The following is a 23278-nucleotide window of genomic DNA, read 5'->3' on the forward strand; positions in this document are numbered from 1 at the left end:
ATAACAAAGAAAATTGTGAAATTTCAGCAAAATGTTTTGAGAAGCTCTTACACTGTCCAGTTCCAACAGATGAATTAGAATTTCCAGCGATACCTCAAAATCTAGAGGAAGATTTCCCACCAACAGAGTTAGAAATTCATAAAGCAATCATAACACTCGAAAACAATAAAGCAATTGGTGAAGACTCCATTACAGCAGAATTATTGAAGTGGTCAGATCCAAAAACCATAAAGGATCTACAGCAGCTTTTGAGAACATTTGGAAAACTGAAAAGATTCCAATTGCACGGAAAAATCATTAATCCACTCGCTACATAAGAAAGGAGACAAACAAAATGTCATTAATGGCAGAGGAGTGTCATTTCTGCCAGTGGTATACAAAAAATTATCAAAAATTCTCCTGAACAGAGTGGTAGATACTTTAGACAAGCAACTGGGAGAATATCAGGGTTGTTTTCGAAAGGGAAGATCCTGTACAGAACAAATTTTTAACTTCAAGTCAATAATTCGCCATAAAATATTAACCAGCAAACCAATAATACTGTAACTTATTGATTTAAAGAAAGTATTTCATTGTATGGACAGAGAAAAAATAGATAAGGTCATTAGAGAATGTGGTATTAAATCAAAATTAGCAAATATAAATCAGTTTAACACTAACAGGTACAACATCTAAAGTCAAATTTACGGGAGAAGTACCTCAGCCATTTCAAATAAAAACTGGTGTGATAAAAGGTGGTGGTTTTGTACCTTTGCTGTTTAATTGTGTTCTAAAGAAAATTGTAAGGATCTGGAATCCAGAGCTAAAAAATCACAAAACTGAACCAATAATCCTAGGAAGGAAAACAAATGGAATTAAGGTAAACTGCTTGGTTTCTGCGGATGATTTTGCAATACTTTCAGAAATCCTGACAGAAGCAGTTATTCAGATAAACCTTTCGTGAAGAAAAGCAAACAGAACTGGTCTCAAAATTTCAGCTGAAAAGACAAAATTCATGACAAATGTAAAAAATTCGCAAAAATTCATAGAAACACAGATAGGAAAAACAGAACAACTAAATAAATTTAAATATTTTGGAGAGACTATGCAACAGAATGGAGTAGGAAACTATGTAATAGATGTAAGAATTACCAAAATGAGAAGAGCATATCGTTTGACAAAAATATTTACAACAAGAAATCTATATCTAGAAAAACAAAACTAAAACACTACATCACAGTGGTACAAGCAGAATGTTTATATGGATCTAAATGCGTAACGATGAACTGTAAGATGGACAGACTAAAGGTACTGGAAAGAAGGATTATTAGAAAAATAATGGGTGCAATAAATTCTGCAGACGGTTGGAAAATAAGAAGTAATGAGGAGATCTACAAAAATATAGAGAAAATATCTGAAGTAATGGCCAAACGAAGATGAACCCTATTCGGACACCTCTACCGAGTGGATGGAAATAGACTAACAAAACAAATGCTCCTTTATTTCTGGAAGAAGAAGTTGACAATAGCATGGATTACAGAAGTAAGAAAAGATCTAGAAAGGAACAATGTCAAAGAATCAAAAATAGCAGAAAGAAACCATTTTAAAAATAAAATACTAAATTTGGAAGGCTTTCAAAGCAGAAGAAATAAAAAATCGGGAACAACATGGACATGAGAAAGGAAGAGACGTCATGGGGAGAAAATGAGGAAATACTGGAAAAATAGGAAACAACAGCAAAGGAAGAAGAGGAAATGAAGTTGTTAAAGTGATCCTAGTTGGCCAATACGACTGCAAAAAAAAAAAAAAAAAAAAATTAAATGTGAACAAATAATGCTAGAGGTCGAAAAATACACGATCAGTTAAAATTGTAGTGTAAGCACGTGTTGTAACGATCATATGTTCTATGCAGATAGCATGTTTCACATATTTAGTTAGTGATATGAAAAAAATTGAAAAGAAATTCTGCCCCTCATTGTATACCTACGATATACACTAATGAGACAAAACATTGTGACCACCTGCTTAATAACTTGTTTCTCCGTCTTTGAATCGAAATACCTCACTTATTCTGCGTATCAGGAGTCAGACAGTTGGTAGGCTTGTGGATGTATGTGGCATTAGATGTCTACTTACAAGTCATGTAATTCACCTAAATAACAGGCCGCTGATTTGCTTAAGCGGTGATGCCTCCAGATAGTGATCCAGATGGGTTCCATAGAACTTTCATCAGGCGAATTTGGTCGCCGAAACATCAACGTCAGTTCACTATAGTGCTCCTCAAGCCACTGTTGCACGGTTCTTACTCCGAGTCATGGAAAATCACACTGCTGAAAAATGAATTCGCCGTCGAGGAAGGTATCAAGCATGTATCCCTCGGAAGGACATCCGACAGTTCTGTCAATCAATGACAAGTCGAATAACTGCTTACGTAAGGGCCAGATGTCGACCGATGTGCTATTGACTTGCTCAGTTCGTGAAGCTCTTTCTTTTGAACAAATCAAAATTTTAGAGATTTTTCTTTTTCGAATGTCTCAGATTTTGTTCGTATATTTTACGCATCCTTGCTAAGCGACTAAAGGAAGGTAAACAAATTTCTGGCGCCCAATGCCAATATTTTGTGAATATGAGCCTGTTAATTTGCTACAGTTTGATTTGCTACATTTCAGTGAGTAATTTTTGTAAAGGTGTAAAACTTGGCAAAATTGTTTAACAGTGAATAAAGTATTGAAAATTGTGGGCTAGAATTGCACGTATCTTCCACTGGTCGTTTGCCGAAGCTATACATAAAATATGAGCGCTCGATCATTTGACGTAGGGCGCCAATTTCTATTAAATCTTCTGACTAGCCCTGCGGGACAAGTTCACATTTCGTCTCCTATTGACTGGTGGTTTGGGAGTCGAGTTAAACTGTCGGACACGCTAAAACTACCTGGGTGAGACAGAGGAAGGTAACAGTATACCAATTCTAATAGGACCATACCTAATAAAAAGCACTGTGGTCTTCAAAACAACCCGTGGGTAGAGTTCAGCTTCTTTTTATTCTAATCTGCTCGCCTGAGAATATCGTACCCACTTCCTCAACAGATTAACCAAACAGATGTTTAAAGACCTTTAGCAGTGGATGTCAGTAAGAAGGCAGATACAACAGGCCAAGTGATATTTTGAAAAAATAAGATAAAAGTACAGACTAAGGTGGTTGTGAAATAAAAGTGTTACAGATGTTGACAACTCGAAGGATAAAAGAAAAGAAAATATGTTCAGTTTGGCCCAGGAGATAAAAAAGTAACTCAGAGAAAGGAGAAGGAAATAGTAAAGGTAAAATTAAGAAAACAACTGAATTGAAGAATTAAGACGGGACGTGGATCTGAGTATGTCTTAACGATGTAACACTAAAAATATCCATGACACGAAATTTTTTCGAGCTCATCTCGTCGACGGGATGCCGATGTTTTCCAACGTGATGTTCCAAGATACATGTACCAGTTTTTTTATCTGCGTTTAGTCTTCAAGCACTTGTCTTGCATCTGGAACTAGTCAATCAAATGGGAAAGCGGCACTGAGAATAAAAGGTCTGGAAAAATGTTAATTAAGCGACTCTTTACAGTTATCTGCCGCGATAAAAGCTACACGCTACATATCACAAACTAGATAACTGTTGTTTAGATCTGACGAGATATAAACGCATACCTCAAAATAATTTCCCACGTTATGTGACCTTGCAGCAGGAAAAGAAAAGATATGCTGATTTACGGCTGTCTGACCATTGCGTCGTAGATAACGACTGCAGTGAGGAAATCTCCGTCAGCGCTTTCTCTTGCGTATACTGTACTTAAGATAGGGAAGTTGAGATACAGTTTAAGGACAAGTGGCCTATCTCTTCATGTAGCCAGTCACTTGCGAGTACTGACGCTGAGTGTACCGGAGGTTCCGTCAGCATGAGCGCCACATCAGCACTCTCTCGAGACGAATGCCGCAAGATCGTCCAGAAGCAGTTGCAGCGTGACGATTTCGAACTGATGTCGTTTACAATGTCTCCACTGAGCTCTCAGATGAAGGGGCTCATGGGCGATCACCTGAAGCTGCGTGTATCGGTATTAGTAGGGGATAAGGAAAACCGAGACACCGAGAGCACCGAGCTACAGTTCTTCCTCAAGGCGGTGCCTGTAGGTGACGACTACAGGAGGAAATTCGCAGCGTCCGGTGTGACGTACCAGAAGGAGGTACTGTTCTACAGCGAACTCCAGCGCGACGTGCAGAAACACCTGCGCTGCTCCGACTACGAGTCGTCCACGTACTTTGGCACCGTCCCCCAGTGTTACTACTTGCGGCCAGATTTACTGGTGCTGGAGGACCTCGTGTTGGCGGGCTTTCGCGTGCTGGATTCCAAGGAACCGCTGGACTTGGAGCACTGCAAGTGTGTGCTGAAGGCGCTGGCTCGGTTCCACGCGGCCTCCCTCGTGTATGAGGAGCGCGAGGGACGGCGACTCGCTGACGCCCACCCCCTGCTTCTGGAGGAGTCCTTCTACAGGAAGGAGCGGGGCTTCAGCCATTACGAAGCACAGGCCGAAAGCCGCCGCGTTACACATGTTCTACTGGACCTCATACCTCACTTCGCTCCAGGCACGGCTCACAATGAGGAACTACACCGTTTCGTTAACCCAGTCATGGAAGATGTCTACGAACTACTCAAGCCGTCAGACAAGTAAGTTATGGTGAGAAAGGCAGCATTCTTTTCTGGCCTGTAACACTTTCTCCCATCTAGTTGTATTCAAAATAATCATTTAAAAAATGGTTCAAACGGCTCTGAGCACTATGGGACTTAACTTCTGAGGTCATCAGTCCCATAGAACTTAGAACTACTTAAGCCTAGCTAACCTAAGGACATCACACACGTCCATGCCCCAGGCAGGATTCGAACTTGCGACCGTAGCGGTTGCGCGTCTACAGAATGTAGCTCCTAGAACCGCTGGACCACCCCGGCCGGCCCAAAATATTCATTTAGTGGTTAGAAATTAATCATGGCGCCGGACGGTGTGGCCGAGCGGTTCTAGGCGCTTCAGTCTCGAATCGCGCGACCGCTACGGTCACAGGTTCGAATCCTGCCTCGCGCATGGGTGTGTGTGATGTCCTTAGGTTAGTTGGGTTCAGGTAGTTCTAAGTTCTAGGGGACTGATGACCTTAGATGTTAATTTGAAATGTATTTAGTTGGGTAGGAAGAAGTTACATACAGCTAAACAAATATACAGTTACGATTGTGTGTTTATTACGAAAAAAAAATGGTTCGAATGGCTCTGAGAACTATGGGACTTAACTTCTGAGGTCATCAGTCCCCTAGAACTTAGAACTACTTAAACCCAACTAACCTAAGGACATCACACACATCCATGCCCGAGGCAGGATTCGAACCTGCGACCGTAGCGGTCGCGCGGCTGCAGACTGTAGCGCCTAGAACCTATTACGAATCTCACCCTCATGTTTCGATCTTTTGATGTAGTTGGCAACATTTTACGTTCGCATGTCATAGATATTATAGGCAAAGAAAACGACGCACCAAGAAGAAATTATCAGAATGGGACGGAAATCACTAAATGTGATGTACCTTTGTAGACAGACAAATAATTACAATTTCGGAAAAATTGGATCATTTCTTCACCAGGAAGATCTTCACAAATAGAGCAAGTCAGTAACACGTTATTCCACTTCTGACTCCAGCTTAGGGATGCCGAGCCAAATCATGTCCAATTGGCGCGTTACATCATCAAAATCCCGATCTGCTTCAAACGTTCTCAACTGGGGAGAGATCCAGTGACCTTGCTGGCCAAGGTATAGTTTGACAAGCACGAAGACAACCAGGCGAAAGTTTCGCCGTGTGCAGTGGGCATTATCTTGCTGAAATGTTAACCTAGGATAGCTTGCCATGACGGGCAAGAAAACGTGGCGACGGTCAGGTTGCTATCCCACCGCTGTTTGAGGCATCTCTATACACTTCTTCGGCATGGAATGTCATTGACTGGAGTATAAATGTCTTTAGTGATGAGTCTCACTTCGAACTGAGCCCAAAGATCAGAGAATACGTGCCTGGAGGCCCCCGGACAGTGGTAGGATAGTAATCCTATTGTTGTCCGCAATGTGGCTCGAAAACCAGGGGTGACTGTCTGGTTACTTTCATATCAGGGCCCCTTTGGTTGTCATCTGTGGCACTCTTACAGCGCAGCGGTACGTCGACGATATTCACCACTGAAGACGTTTCTACTTCAGTCAATGATATGCCAGGCAGAAAACGTTTCTGGAGACGCTTCAGACAGTCTCGTATACCAAACCGACTGTCGTCCCATTTTCTTACCTTTCATGGTAAGCACTCCTGGGTTAACATGTCAGCAAGATAAAGCCCTGAAAGCCCACGGCGAGAGTTTCTACTGCTTGTCTTTATGTTTGCGAAATCCTACCTTAGCCAGCATGGTCGCTTGACCTCTCCCCAGTTGAGAACGTTGAGAGCATTATGGGAATGGCGCTCGAATCATCTCGGGATTTTGAAGATCTAACGCGTCAGTTGGACAGAGTTTCGCATGATATCCTTAGGAGAACATTCAACAACCCTATCAGTCAACGCCAATCCGAATAATTGCTGCTCAAGGGCCAGATATGGGCCAACGCATTATTGAGTTGCTCAGTTTGTGAAGTTCCTCCTCTTGAAGAAACCATCCAGTTTTTCTGAAATTGTTGTCAATTGTTTGTCTGTACATGTACACCAAATTTACCGATTTCCGTTCGATTCGGAGAATTCCTTCGTGGTATGTTGGCTTTTTTTCTTAGAGTGTATAATGTCCATGGCTTTAATAAGTTTTTACAAGCAAGTCACAATTTAGAAGCCAATTTCAACCTGATAATAGTTCAGTTTGTACTCACACTCGTCACTGACTTTACAACATCAGTTTCGTTCCAGTTGTTGTCATTCTTGTATAGTTTCCACGAAATTCATTGAATTTTTAATCAAATATCGTTTCAGGCAAATGTAATTTCTCAGCCTATGAGTATATCCTAGCCACTATACTATTACACTACTTCCCCTTAATCCTTTAATTGATATATTCCTTTTATCGTACTTCTACTTCTTACCTGATTTTATTACACTTTTGACAATCACACAATTCTGTATAGCTCCTCCTTTCTATCTCCACTTTCAACACATTTTCTTGCCCGACTGTCGCCACCTAGCGTCTGATTCGTATTGGTTACGTGAAAAGCACCGTTCACTCAGCTCGACAATATCGCATTGCTGAGACGCCAGTATTTGGGACTGCAGATTCGAAATGTCACGAGTTTTGATGATGTGTTTCCTGACAATGGATTGGTCGAAGCACGGCACCAACGGCTTGTAAATTATTTTGATGAACATCCAGAAAATAACCTGAAACTAGATACTAGCAATCTTCATTCCACTTGCTAATATTTCAGCTTTTAACGGTGCTATAAGCGCGCGATCTTAAGGTTTCTCAATACCAGTCAAAGACGTCCGTACACAACCATCGCAGGTTCGTATTTCCGGTTGGAGATAACATCGCAATGCACTCTACTCGCATAGCTCGACACACACTGTTGGCGAAAGATTTGTAGCTAATGATCGCTGAGGGAACTCTGCGATTTCTGATATAGCCTTATTTACATCCGGAGAGGACTGCGAAACGAACCAACGGCTGCTAGAACCCCAGCGCCCCTGCTCCTGTTCTCAAAACGGTCTCCTCTGTGCATAATAAATTACTAATACCTTCCCCATTTGGGATCGTAACGCCTCTATAATTACCCCTATCGTAAATTTAAACTTAAGAACTTTTCACATTAATTTTAGTTTTGTATCTTACTAATTATCGGTCTTCAGATTTTTGCGGTGGAACCTTGAGTGAGCTGTATCCTCGCAAACTCCATTAAGTGTACTGCAATCTGGTATCTCGTCATTATTTTCTATAACCAATATAGTACAGTATTTTCTACACGCTACCTTCCATCTGTCTACAGGAATCTACTAAGATTTTCTGTGTTACAGTTTAAAATTTACATTTCTTCTAAAATTTCTGAGAGTGTTAAAGATAACGTTACCAAATCTTCTACATTCAAATTTTACGTCAAAACACATATTTTCTAAAACTTTGTGCTTGGTTTTTTTCAACCTCCCTGACTGTCATATTATGGAAAATAGCGATTTTTGTCGAAGTTATTAGTTAGATTTTGATCAAACATAGTATTCCTTGCATAAACATCATTTTACGTTGTTCTATGAATTAATTAAAATATTTAATATTTTGGGTGGCGCAAGTACACGAAGAAGTTGGATTTGACTTGACACTGGGACTGGTAGAAACGTAACGCTGATCTCTCTCTCGCGTTAACTTGCCACTGTTACAAGGCAGCGAAAGCACTTTCTTTCCCACGAATGCACAGCATATTACATCCGTCTTCTCGGAGAACTTGTCATCGCAGTGGATATGGCAGCCTAAGATGGCCCCTGTAACACCGTCTTTATAACTTTTGAGAAGTAGAATATTTCTCAATTTTGGAATCGATAAATTAAACAGAAGGCTCAAATAATTCGTTGGTACAGCAAAACTTACAGAATGACAACAATGTGTCGCTCAGGCTGTCATAAATTGGATTAAAATATCGTTTTATTTTTAATTTTCCACTTTTGTACCATTTCTTCCGTGTAACCATTTTAAGCGTCTAAAATATGTGCCAGACGTAACATAGTTGCTGTTTTATATTTTTGTTTTATATATGTTACATCTGGTAGTTGCGTAAAACTATCTTTATATAGTTTGTGTTGTTTCGACGGGCGATGTACTTGACAACAATCTTATGGAAATGGAAGAGGATGTAGATGAAGATGAAATGGGAGATACGATACTGCGTGAAGAGTTTGACAGAGCACTGAAAGACCTGAGTCGAAACAAGGCTCCGTAAGTAGACAACATTCCATTAGAACTACTGACGGCCTTGGGAGAGCCAGTCCCGACAAAACTCTACCATATGGTGAGCAAGATGTATGAGACAGGCGAAATACCCTCAGACTTCAAGAAGAATATAGTGATTCCAATCCCAAAGAAAGCAGGTGTTGACAGATGTGAAAATTACCGAATTATCAGTTTAATAAGTCACAGTTGCAAAATACTAACGCGAGTTCAATACAGACGAATCGAAAAACTAGTAGAAGCCGACCTTGGGGAAGATCAGTTTGGATTCTGTAGAAATGTTGGAACACGTGAGGCAATACTGACCCTACGACTTATCTTAGAAGCTAGATTAAGGAAGGGCAAACCTACGTTTCTAGCATTTGTAGACTTAGAGAAAGCTTTTGACAGTGTTGACTGGAATATTCTCTTTCAAATTCTGAAGGTGGCAGGGGTAAAATACAGGGAGCGAAAGGCTATTTACAATTTGTACAGAAACCAGATGGCAGTTATAAGAGTCGAGGGGCATGAAAGGGAAGCAGTGGTTGGGAAGGGAGTGAGACAGGGTTGTAGCCTCTCCCCGATGTTATTCAATCTATATATTGAGCAAGCAGTAAAGGAAACAAAAGAAAAATTTGGAGTAGGTATTAAAATCCAGGGAGAAGAAATAAAAACTTTGAGGTTCGCCGATGACATTGTAATTCTGTCAGAGACAGCAAAGGACTTGGAAGAGCAGTTGAGTGGAATGGACAGTGTCTTGAAAGGAGGATATAAGATGGACATGAACAAAAGAAAAACGAGGATAATGGAATGTAGTCGAATTAAGTCAGGTGATGGTGAGGGAATTAGATTAGGAAATGAGACACTTAAAGGAGTTTTGCCATTTGGGGAGCAAAATAACTTATGATACTCGTAGTAGAGAGGATATAAAATGTAGACTGGCAATGGCAAGGAAAGCGTTTCTGAAGAAGAGAAATTTGTTAACATCAAGTATAGATTTAAGTGTCAGGAAGTCGTTTCTGAAAGTATTTGTATGGAGTGTAGCCATGTATGGAAGTGAAACATGGACAATAAATAGGATGGACAAGAAAGGAACAGAAGCTTTCGTAATGTGGTGCTACAGAAGAATGTTGACGATTAGGTGGGTAGAGCACGTAACTAATGAGGGGGTATTGAATAGGATTGGGGAGAAGAGAAGTTTGTGGCACAACTTGACTAGAAGAGAGGATCGCTTGGTAGGACATGCACTAAGGCATCAAGGGATCACAAATTTAGCATTGGAGGGCAGTGTGGAGGGTAAAAATCGTAGAGGGAGACTAAGAGATGAATACACTAAGCAGATTCAGAAGGATGTAGGTTGCAGTAGGTACTGGGAGATGAAGGAGCTTGCACATGATAGATTAGCATGGAGAGCTGCATCAAACCAGTCTCAGGACTGAAGAACACAACAACAACAACAACTAATGTTCTCCTCACATTTGTCTTTTAACTATGTCACATCTGTATAAATTTCAGAAAGTTGAAATTGGCTGCACGGCCGAACTGTGCATAGTGGAGAGTCATAAATAAACGGATATTTTAGACCAGATAGTGACTAAAGAAAAATTTTGCGCTGGGAATGTCACATTGCCACTCAGAAACTACGCCCCCCCCCCCCCCCCCCCCGATAGAAGTCCGTGCGTGAGAAGTGTGCATATGAGATAAGTAGGAAGTGACTATCGTATGCAAGAGTTGCCACTTCCCGATCTCTCGAACACCACTGCTGCAGCGGCTGAAACTGGCAACTGTGACACTCCTCCCCACCAACTGTGAGGTTAGGTCCGTGATAACATTTCTGAACGCACATAACGTAACTGCGATCGGAACTCATCTGTCTGTCTGAGACGCCTTGATCAAGTAAATGCTGTGTTACTATACTTGGAGTCACGAACGATGGCGGTCGAGTTTAGGTTTATTCTGCACATTTACGTCATGCATTCTCCGACAGCCAGTGAGCGTTCACAAGTGTTCTGAGCACTTTACTGTGAATGCCGTAGCTAATGCGAGCATTATACATAATCGTAGCGCGTTGTTTAACGAATTTCTATTCCACTTGTTACAAGTTTGCTTCGCTGATGGTGGTGGGTAAGTGATAAAATCTGCATAAACAAGCGAGGGACATAATTTGCAGAAAATACGCTTTCTTTACACGGAAAGCACGACCATGCGCGTACCGCTACTGTCGCCTGGAATCGCCAACAATGCAATCCCCCATGCGTGTCTCGACACGCGCGAAACGCCATCGTTAGTGGATCGGACTAAAGGGGTTCCGAAGTCAGTCGACCATCATTGACGACGAACGCCTTTAGCCTTCAATTGTCGTCATAAGGCTTTTTTTTAAGAGAAATTCACTACGGCACAATTAAATAGCTATCTGCGCAGATTAAGTTCCTTGTGAAGTAAGCAGATTTTAGTGACAGTCCTTATATTAACAAATTGTGTTTAATTTACAAATCAGTTTAAGGTGTAAGACAATTTTTACAAATGAAGATTGGATAACAAAGTTGTAATTTTCAGAAGTATCACCCACCCCCGACAATAAAATTAGCAAAACTGTCATTCTCGATATTATTTAGATTATTTTCATGATGTGGAGAAGACACTGGAAATGTATTTCAACGCGTCTCTTTGAAGGTAAGGTTCATTCAAATCTTCCAAAAGCAATACACAACTATTCGGGTATATCTTGTGTCAGCGACAAATTATTTCCATTGAGAGTGCCACATATTTCCCGATACACACATGTCGAGTTTAATTTTAAATGCGCTTTCACTCAATACTTTCTTGACTAACCAACGTTGTACGAGACAGCACTAATTTTGTCCACACTGAGACTGTGCCTCCCCTTAAAAAAAAGCTCCCATCGCGACATCACTTGCCTTCTGTCTCAATTCGTCCTGTGCGTCCACATATCGTAACGAAAATGGGTCCCTCTATTTTTTATCAGTGCAACTGTCTGTATTTCTAAAAATTTGAGGAAGTTAACTGCACAATTAAAGCTAAATTGAATAAATCATTGCTGCAGCAATCACTGAGGAAACCACTCACTTATGTCATCAGGAAAGCATAAAAATATAAAAACAATTAGAAAAACCTCTCACAATTTGTATATTTCACACCCGCCTTTTTCGAAACGGTAGCCTATGTTACATGAAACGTCGAACAAGTTAACTCGTCGACTGAGAAACGCCAACATTCGGTGTGTTAAGCATTACTACTACCGTAAAGTAATTGTTGGTTTTAAACACTCCGTGCTCTCACAGCGTTCCACCAATGGGAAAGGCGCTCTTCTACCCTGACTGCCTGGAACTATAATCCCCTCATCATAAGAATAAACCTGATGTAAACAAACACAAACGCGATGATTGGTCAGAAGCCGTAGCATACGTATGCTGCTGTTGTTACGCTCTTGGAAGTAGGTCGTACTCGTGCATTAGATATCTTATTACTAAGTTACGTTAAATGAAACTTTAAGATATTCAAATGCTTTTCTTAATCACGCTTTAGCTACGTAGTTTTTTTCAAAAATCGTGTACAGTCAGAGCCTCTGCATCGTTGTGCCCAGATTGTCGCGCAGTTGATGCGTAGTACGAAAATGGCTGAGGCTGCTTTCTGTTCCCTAGTGAAACACTCGCGTGGAACACGGTTAAAAAGTGCCGAAAAATAGGCTGTTCTTAAAGTTTTTCACATATTTACAGAGACAGTCGTCTTTGAAGTTTTCTCTGCGTTGTATGTAATGCAGTTGGAATACAAACACTATATTTAACATGTAGCGCAATAGGCTGCGTAATGGAATGTGAACTGTAGGCGGTTTTTCGAACATGGGTTCATATATCATCGGCACCATTTTGTCGTTCAATTTGAAATATCTACATCTCGTAACTATAAAACTCATCATCATCATTTTTATGAATAGTGCGCGTCTTCTTGTTTCTAATTTCTTGCTGGACGCGATATTCTTGTTTCTGAAGCAAATTCTTAATTATCGATGTTCTATGAAAGACTGTTCATAAAGTTGTTTAAATTAAGCAAACATGACAATTTATTTTTAAGGTAAAAATGAAAAACCGAATCTTCTTTATTTGGACTATGTCTATCATTTTATACCACAGTGGTAGAAAAGTATCGTAGAAACATGAAAAACAATCATTTTCACAGCATCGAGCACATCATACAAATGCAGCATTTTTACATTTGCTACTGCACCATTCCCGGTTCCCGGGTTCGATTCCCGGCGGGGTCAGGGATTTTCTCTGCCTCATGATGACTGGGTGTTGTGTGATGTACTTAGGTTAGTTAGGTTTAAGTAGTTCTAAGTTCTAGGGGACTGATGACCATAGATGTTAAGTCCCATAGTGCTCAGAGCCATCTTACTGCACCATTACAATATGAACCCAACAGAACTGATCTGGAAGCAAGCTGCGGGATTTGGTCCGAGAAGTAAAAACATCGTTAAGCTGCCAGACGTACTGAACTAACGCACGAAGCGTATTCACACGTCAGTGTTGGCGGAATATAAAACGGCTGGTCTTAAAAGAAGAGAAAATGCTGCTCCTGGTTGGCTTCGTGGATTCTGTCGTTGATAGGCTCGTTATCAACGTAGCTGGTGACACTTTCAGAATAGAAATAAATTTCTCGGATTCGGATAAGGAAGTAGCTGAGAGATTACCAGATGATTGTAAATAATACCTTCGGTGGCTTTAATATTTAGCTATACGGTTAAATCCTTCAATACTCTCTTACGTTACACGCAACTTATGCAGAAATAGTAGCCTGACGTTAAGGCAGGCATTTTTATTGTTCTTGTTTTTAATTACAATGGTACGTTATCTAAAAACGATAATGTGTTGCAGTGTTCGTCTGGTCGCTAAAAAGCGTATTGTGGGAGATTTGCAGTGTAGTATTTCATTCTGCTTAAAAACTAAATGACATTCGAAGCTGTATTGCTCCTCTGCTCGTCTCTTTTTACGTGTGAACTGCACCTGGTCACGCCACTGCAGGCTAGCTGTACCAGCTGACCGGCCACTGTCGTCCAAGTTGCGCGTGTAACGCACAGAACAAAACGTACCCTTATTATCGTACTAGTAGTCTAGACAGCATGGTTGCAGTCCCACGTGAAACGGAAATCGAATGAGGTTCGAGCAATCGCGGAAGAATACATAGTTCAATGTTTACATCAGGTTTATTCTTATGATGAACGGATTATAGCCATCGTAACGGCGGACACTGCAGTGAGCGAAGAATTCCCAAATAATCGGTATTATGTTTAACTATTTCTATGTTGACTCAACCAAAAATTCATAAAGATATTACATATTTAGAAGAAATGCTATAAGAAGTAGATATAAAATAGTATTAGGCAAAGGCGAGATGAAAATGGGATTTATGTAGTTATTTTCTACTGATGTACGACATCTGTAAATTCAATAAGAATATTTTCAGGTCTAAAAATGCAACACTGAGCGTGGAAAGCGATAAATACTAATTGCTTAGTCATTATGAGCAGAATGAATCATGACCAACATCAGTTATCAAAGCAAGTGATGCTGTAAATCTACGATTAAGTTACATGTGAGATTGATGGAAACATTGACATCTCCGACATCCAAGGAAAAGCACATTTGTTGAGGCAATTGTTTCACAGTACATTATGAAGTGAAAGCCTTCTAATCATCTGCATTTCAGAGTCACTTATCTGTACCAGATAAGACAAAGGGAAACATTCCCAACCATTTGTATTTCGGAGTCACTTATCTGTACCAGATAAGACGAAGTCTCCCAACGATGGCGGCTGTTAGATAATGAGAATGATTATGCAACATGCTCAGTACTTGGAACTGTAGCTCTGATCGTCCTCCTCAAGGGAGTACATTTAGGTTGCCTCAGCAATGCGTACACTGGTTAGCCACATTTCCTGGGTTCTCGACAAAGTAGTATCCTGACAAATCTCCCTAAAATCTTATATAATCCGTAAGAGGCTCATTTGTAATGGTTAGAAATTAGCCGAAAGAAGCTCTTTCATAGACCTTGTTTATCGTTGCCAACTTTCTTTCTGTTCGGAATAATACTGCAGTTTAGTCGAAGTCGCAATCAAATTTTGGCACGTGGAATAAAATATGTACGTCGTATTCATCCTTCACTGAACATTGAACACCTGACAATAAGACTATTTTGACAATGTGGTACTTATAAAACTACTGGGCATTGGAACTACCTATGTTTACAGTCTGTCATCTACAGATGCGTAATTCTCAACGAACATGTAAAATACAACACAAGAGACGGTTAACCCGCACACGAACAATGGGCATGCGGGCCGAATCACTTTCCGTCTCCTGGCTCATTTTTTTTTTTTTTTTTTTTTGGAAACAAACTTTTTCAACTTTGTACTCGATACTTAAATCTTGTCTATTTTTCCCTTTCAAAGAGCATAATGTTGGTTTTATTTGCTTGTTTTCATGCTTGCAACACTCCGTGGTCATTAAGTTTCTCATAAGAATTGCCCCTCCTTCAACGTGAATGAGGCTCAAATAATTTAATAAAACGCAATCTGTCTTCAGTTACGGTTCTTCAGATACGCATACTGATGTACCACTTTGGAACATATTCTCGTTTAATATCTTAAGTACGTCATTAATACCCATTGTTGAACTTTCTCCTTACTGAACTGCAGTTGAATCCCCTAAATAACATTTAGTTTCCGCCAGATTAGGCAGATACGGACTGAAACGCACACATTCATGTACAGTGTTGTTATACTAGGTTGTGGAGACCTAGTAATATCACGTATCACAAAACACGTAATCAAAATGCCGGAACAGCTCCCCTGGCGAAGATCTCCTGGCGTCTTACCTTCTCTGATATGAAAATAATTTACTAATGCAAAGTGTGGATCGCGTCTGAATACTTGCTATGAACAGAAGTGGTGCTGGTCGGATTAGGCACGAAAATATTAATTTGAGATACTTTTGCACGAAGTTTTGTGCAAGGCCTCATGGTTGCTCGCTTCTACTGTCTTGCAAAATTGGCACTAAGTTAAAGAAGTTTATGAAAGTAACCAATTTCAGATAAAGATATTAGATATCCATTGACTTCATACTTACTATTGCACCTCAAGAACAAATTTTTAAAAAGTTTTAAAAATTTTTAAATGTCAAACCGATATAGGGTATTTGAATACGCGCTACACTCAGTACAGTCACCCAAAATACAGTTTTTTAACGTTTGTTTGAAAAGCATGAAAGATGAAAAACCTATTTGGCGAATGAAATATGTACACGCTACACTCGATAGCGAATGAAATGTAGCTCATAAACAGAACGAAGCCTGTGCCACTGAATCGTGTCCGCGAATACCACTATGCCATGGCATTCAATATCTGGGCCTGAGAAATATCGACATGTCAACAAAGCTCGTCACACATTTCGTCATAGAAGTTCCATGAGAGGAGGTATACAATTAACTTAAGCACTACACAAATACAAACCAGTTGGTGATTTATATATTGCTCTCTCTCTCTCTCTCTCTCTCTCTCTCTCTCTCTCTCTCTCTGTCTCGACATGTTTAAAAGCAGCCACTTCCAGCAGCACATCTTTAGAACTATTAAGAAAAGTACGCGTTCTCACTAACACCGTAGCTCCCTATTAACTCAGACCATACTTGCCCTAAAAATCACCAGCAGGGAAACTACCGTAGTAGACGTCACAGAGAAAGTCGACCAGTTGGTTAAGAGATAACAGCAAAAGCTACTCCTGAGTAAAAGAAAAGCAAAAACCGAATCTACACAAGGTGGCAAGCGTGCAAACATAACAACTTTCAATGCTTCGTTAAAAATAATTCATTATCATTACCATTATTACAGACAATTCAAATAAAATCGATCTTTTTAACTAGGAGATAAACATACTATTAAATCTACATGCGTTCAGCAATATAAAGAATGCTATTCAGGTCCTAGTCATATATTTACCAATCAGGAAGTAAGCACAGACCTAAGATGCTCACTGTATTACTGTCTTACACTAAGAAAAAATAGAAATAAAAATACTGACAGTTACGAGTACAGTAGACATGTTCACAATATCAAAATCCACGTTATTGCTGACATTTTGCAAACTTTTCTTTCTGTGATCCAGTTCCTATTCCTAGAGACCAGACAGATTCCCCGGCTTCAGATCCCTGTGGGGCTAGACGTGGTGACGTCAGGAAAATATTTTTCTTTGGTGTCAGTCAGGGTAAGGAATTGTCCACAACTGCCCTACGCGTTGACAAGAATTGCACTCTGCAGCATAAACCAAGATAATAAACTGTAGGTCCTAAAGTGTTGTGCAGTTTATGAAGTGTTATTGTTGTTTCGTCTACTGCATTTTCGTAAACTATCTAAGAGGTCCACACATTTTAGTCACATGTTTTGCTAATTTAACTTAAGAAAATATCATACATAATAACATCACCAGTGTCAGCTGAAGTCCGTTATTGGATAAAATTCTCCTATAGACATTTGCATACAGCTTGATATTTAGGAGGAGAGCCTGTGTAAAATACAGTAGCACCTGTGCAAAACCACATTTTCGTCATGGGCATTGGGCGAGTACACCCCGTTGTCTCGGAGGAGTGGCCGACAAAGTTGCCTGTCGTCTGCCAACTTTCGCTCATCAAGAGTACTCGTTGCTGTCTGTTCCGTGGATGGTACGGCGCTGCAGTCTTCGTGTACCACAGGTGCAGCGAAGGTTGTTCACAATCATGCAAGAGTGATTATACGCAGTGCCAATGAATTTATGTTGGACGAGGCGAACGAGGAAACAAAACTTGCGTTAAAAACCGAGAGGATTGCAGGAATGACTACCTATTCCAATCGCACTATGAAAAGAATAAAGAAGGAAAGAAAAAATGTACCTGCAATTATTACTACCTAAACCCTTTTGGTGTATTGATTCATTATAATGTTTTCGGGTCCACAGAGCAGTCATACGGCCAGGATGATTGTGATCTGGCTGCGGATCTGACAAGGAAATAATAATTGCTGTAAAGGCGTCTCAAGCCTTCACTACTTGTCAAAGACAAGGAAAAAGATGAAAACTGTTTTTTTGTGAATGTCATGGAATTGAAATATAAGTTGCATGTGACCCCTGCATGTTCTTTATTTACACTAGCAACCTGTTCCAGCTCTGCATTGTTAGCTGGACGACTTGTACGGCTTTGTGGTAATTTTGTTTATGGGCCACTGAATAGAGTTATGATTAAAATTCTCAAAACTGGTACGAAGCACTGTTTGCTGTGCAGCATCAGAATAAAGCACCCGTTGCCTTGCAACCGGCATTGTCTGCAATACAACAGTGCTAGAAAGCACTCTCTGCCACACAGTGTTGGTGTGAAGCACGTTCCGGCTCATTATTCAAATTGTACTGCTTTTATAAAACACAATACTGACTTTCTATAGTTCTTTTCATGGACTACCAATGGGAATTTTGTTATTGTCGCTTAAAGCGTTTTGAAACTAATAATTTATATAGAAATAAGGTATATCTACATCTTCCATTGATTGTAGCTGAGGTGCTAACAGACTAAGTTTTAAAAGTGGTTACTTGTCACATTTTCTTCTTTCATATGCTGCCTTTTCCTGTTGCGTAGATGCATTAATACTGATTTTACTCAAGTGGTCACCGTGAAATAATTTGCGACCTTTGAGTTCACGCTATGGCGGCTTCCTCATACCACACACGGCTTTGCGACAGCTGCTTGCCCGCTGAAATCCACACACAGCAACCTTTAGTTTACTTGCCGTCTTTGTTAGAACCATAGAAGATCGTGTGTTGTCTCGCTCTTGGGTGACAGCCCTGACACGTTACGTTCCCCCGACGATGGCCGCCGTTAGCCGGGCTCGGATCGCACAGCGTAGTCCGTCAAATCTGCGGAATTTTATAGTTGTTTTTACCAATCGTTTGATAGATCCTTACTTGTTGGGCCGCACTGGTACTTGCTTTGGGCCGAACGTGGCCCTCGGCTCTCGGTTTGGACATCCCTGGTCTTCAACGAGTAAATGGTTACTCATAAAGCAGCGTCCTAAAGTAAAGATGACTGAATTTAGAACTTCAGGCTCTAGGAAGAGTAACCAATTGTTCTGCCATTGGTTGTAACTTCACACATAGTAACTCTTCATATGAAACGAAGTCTTCCTTTCCAAATGAAAAGCAAAACGCTACTAGGCGGAAAGCCTGGAACTTGACTTTGAAGAAGAAGAAACCAGCTCATGGTAAGCAATCGACTACTTCAAAAAATCCTCCCGTTTGTAGTCGTCATTTCATCATTTGTTATTCCCCACAAGAGAACCTGACAACCCAAGACATGACACCCAATTATCGATCTGGAGGTTGCTGCAAATGATATTACTGTGGGATGCAAAAAAAAGTTAAAGGAGATGCAGTAGTAAAGAAGCACGTACAGAGAACTACACCCATGTACTTCTTTATGAACCTCAAACATCCACAGCAATTACCCACAAGGAGTACAGTAATTGAAATCCTTTTAATAGTTGTAACTGTTTTGTAATTTAAAAGGTAACCGTGAGGCTAAGGATCAAACAAATTTATAGTGGCTACGGGTGGATGAACAGTGCATGACAGTGTGTTGTGTAACAACTGGTTTTAGTGTTCGAACTGAGTTAATAAGTCCTAGCACATTTCAAGGTTACATGTCTATAACAGAATAATAAAAAAACTTCACTGCCACAGCTGGTGTAAAATTAACGCTGTTTCATATTTTACTTTCATTGTTACCTTGTGTTCACCCAAACTGCAATCAAGCAAAGAGTGTATGCTTCTCCTCTTTTTAATCAAAGTGAATTCAGGAATAAGTTTTGCTACTCTTGTTGCGTTTTTTAACCGTCATAGGACAACAATTTCCACTAGTTTCAAATTTATACGACTTGTATTTTAAAACTAAGTAGAGGATATACAGCAGTATGTCAGATTCATTTAAAAACATTTTGAAAATAGTACTTGTATAACAGACTACAGCGAAATTAACTGTGAGTGGCACACAGCTGTAATCTCTCTACAGGTAAGAAAACTTTCCCAGTAAAGTTAGTCGTTGCTATCACATCAGGATTTTTTTTCTCCATTTCAAAATTTTACTGTGGTAGGGTCAATTTTACTTATATAATCGTTAATTGTGAAGCTCTGAAGTATGTGGAACCACGTGATGTTATGTGCGATAATGGTTTCCCTTACATTAAAAGCTGCCTACATGAAAATAAGGCTATAATGATGGTACCACCATTTGCATATAACGCGTATGTTTCTGAAGAAGAAGTTGAAATGACTTATACCATAGCTTCTGTCCATATTCATGTGGTAAGAGCTAAAAAAACAAGCTTAAAAACATGGTTATTCTTTTGATTATCTACACCTTTCTTCATAGTGGAGCACCTGAAGTTTAACGAGTCTAATTCTACATTCTGGAAGCCAACACAAATTAGGCTAGTAGCGTCATGTGGCATACCCAAGACACGAAATGGAGTACAGCTGAGCTACAGTCTGGAACCGCGCGACCGCTACGGTCGCTGGTTCGAATCCAGCCTCGGGCATGGATGTGTGTGATGTCCTTAGGTAAGTTAGGTTTAAGTAGTTCTACGTTCTAGGGGACTGATGACCTTAGAAGTTAAGTCCCATAGTGCTCAGAGCCATTTGAATAGAGCTGATCCCTCGGTATATCATCCATGAAGTTTTCCGCTCGTGCTCCTAGAGGCGCTCACAGTCACAAATATAGCTTCTTTTTCTTTTTCGTTATTTCATTCCCCTGCCCCATCCGCCGCTCTTCAGCCGAGGGATATTACAAGAATTAAAAACAATGACACTACACGAAACATATAATATGGCGATAAAAGGGTAATATAACTACATGGTAATGGGGGAGACAATGGAGGCTAAAAATATGCTGACATGGAAATGTTCATTGTGGGACACAGTTAAAAAGGGTCCACATAAAGATAAAAACATCTTTTATTAAGTGTGTAGCACTTAAAACACATTGGAGTCACAAGCACAAGATAAAAGTAGGTCTCCGTATTAAAATCCACATCAAAATATTGCACTAGGCGTAGCACACATCACAAAGATTATAACTGTAAAAGAAAACAGAAGGCAGCTGCTGAGGGAAGGGAGGCCTGGGAGGAGGGAAGAGAATTGAGAGGAGGGAGCAGTGGGAAGGTGTGGCTGGAGAGGGTGGGATGAAAAAATGGGGTTGGGTGGCGCACCAAGGGGCAGGAGTTGGGTGGGGTGGGAGAGGCAAAGCAAGCTAGGAGGGAGTAAAAACACATGAAAGGGGTTCGCCGGTAAGGTAGTATGTGTAGGAATAGGAAAAACGGCGCACAGGGAGGGAAGGGAGGGAACAGGAAACCCTGTGGAGGGGGGGGGGGGGAAGGTGGGGTTACAGTTGCATATACATATTAAGATCCATAGTAGATTCCTCGTCCTACATGTAAGTAAATACAAATAAAAAATATAGATGCTCCATTTGCGTGTAAAGTTAGAATGATTCAACTCAGCTCTTAAATCACTGTTCATCTTTGATGATATGTTCTTCATGTAATTACCTTACCTTCTGATGAAGTCTGATGACGAAACCTTGTCAGGGTATATGGAAGACCTATGCAACCGGTTGGCTGATTTTTACATATTTTTCAGATTCAACCGTTATTTACGTCCCGGCAGATATGTATTGAGGGGTAGATACGGCAGTGCAGTTCTAGGCGCTTCAGTCTGGAACACATGACCACTATGGTCGCAGGTTCGAATCCTGCCTCGGGCATGGATGTGTGTGATGTCCTTAGGTTAGTTAGGTTTAAGTAGTTCTAAGCTCTAGGGGACTGATGACCACAGATGTTAAGTCCCATAGTGCTCAGAGCCATTTGAACCACTTTTTTGGGTAGATACCATGGCAATGGTCATCATCTGAGAGGGGTAGGTGTTGGAAGATTTGATATAAAGGAGGTGAGGATGTGGAGATGGAGAGAGATGGGGACACAGCAGTAAATTCGTGGCAACAGGTGGGGAATAGAAAGGTTAGGAGACACCAGGAAGTGAGGGGGAACAAGTCTGCAGATGACATATAGGGTTCGGATGCATTCTAGGAAAAGGAGAATATGTGGGAGGGGTGATCCTTCAGATCAACCCTACCAAAACCCAACCAATCACCATAGCCTGTACAACACCTCCTTCTGGGTCCATGATTTCTACATCGCAATCGCCATCTATTACTGTCCTATCCAATTTACTTCTACCTTGAAATATATTAGATTTCCCATCTCCTTGCCAGCCAATGCAGAGCCCACAATAGATCTGCCTCCTGAAACTCTTGTCTGGCCGAACATGGGGATTGGATCCTTCCACCATACTTCATACCTACATATCCTCGGTCCATCCCATCCTTTGTTATGTCAGTGTCACCTGGATCTCCGCCCTTCCTAAAGTCTATAAAGCCCTCCAAATTCTTGACTGTCATGCACTCCTCCTCGTTTTCTGTACCCGCATCCCATCCCCCACGAGGATCCTCTATGACCTCATCTCATTCCCACCTCCTTTACACTCTCTGCTGACGCTATTCCCTTCACTCCCTAGTGTCTTCTTCCCTCTCCACCTCTACCAATATGTCTCACCCTCTCTGATCTCCACACCCTCTTCCCCTCCCCCACAGAAAATTTCAGCATCTCCCCATCCCAGATGATGAGCTTCAGCCTATATCTCTGACATCTATTTGTTCTAAAATTTTAAAACATGTTTTTTGCTCGCGTATCATGCAACTTCTGGAAACCCAGAATATACTCTGTAGGAATCAATATGGATTCCAGAAACAACGATCGTGAGAGACCCAACTCGCTTTATTTGTTCATGAGACCTGGAGAATATTAGACACAGGCTCCCAGGTAGATGCCATTTTCCTTGACTTCTGGAAGGCGTTCGATACAGTTCACCACTGTCGCCTGATAAACAAAGTACGAGCCTACAGAATATCAGATCAGCTGTGTGGCTTGATTGAAGAGTTTTTAGCAAACAGAACAAAGCGTGTTGTTCTCAATGGAGAGACGCCTAAAGACGTTAAAGTAACCTCTGGCGATCCATAGGGGAGTGTTATGGGACCGTTGCTTTTCACACTATATATAAATGACCTAGTAGATAATGTCGGAAGTTTCATGTGGCTTTTTGCGGATGATGCTGAAGTATACAGAGAAGTTGCAGCATTAGAAAATTGCAGCGAAATGCAGAAAGATCTGTAGCGGATAGGCTCTTGGCGGAGGGATTGGCAACTGACCCTTAACA

At 40.7% G+C, this 23278-nt stretch overlaps 1 protein-coding gene across 1 annotated transcript in view; it reads left to right on the plus strand.

The window, feature by feature from the left end:
- The first annotated feature begins 3872 nt into the window (after positions 1-3872).
- The window catches only part of LOC126334752 (uncharacterized), a 32650-nt gene continuing 13244 nt past the window's right edge, over positions 3873-23278 (plus strand). Inside the window, exon 1 of the mRNA XM_049997320.1 lies at positions 3873-4684. Coding sequence (XP_049853277.1) covers positions 3918-4684 — 767 coding nt within the window. The 5' untranslated portion in view covers positions 3873-3917. The remainder of the gene's footprint in view (positions 4685-23278) is intronic.

The sequence above is a fragment of the Schistocerca gregaria genome, chromosome 2 (genome assembly GCF_023897955.1).
Source record: "Schistocerca gregaria isolate iqSchGreg1 chromosome 2, iqSchGreg1.2, whole genome shotgun sequence".
In the NCBI taxonomy this organism is placed as follows: Eukaryota; Metazoa; Arthropoda; class Insecta; order Orthoptera; family Acrididae; genus Schistocerca; species Schistocerca gregaria.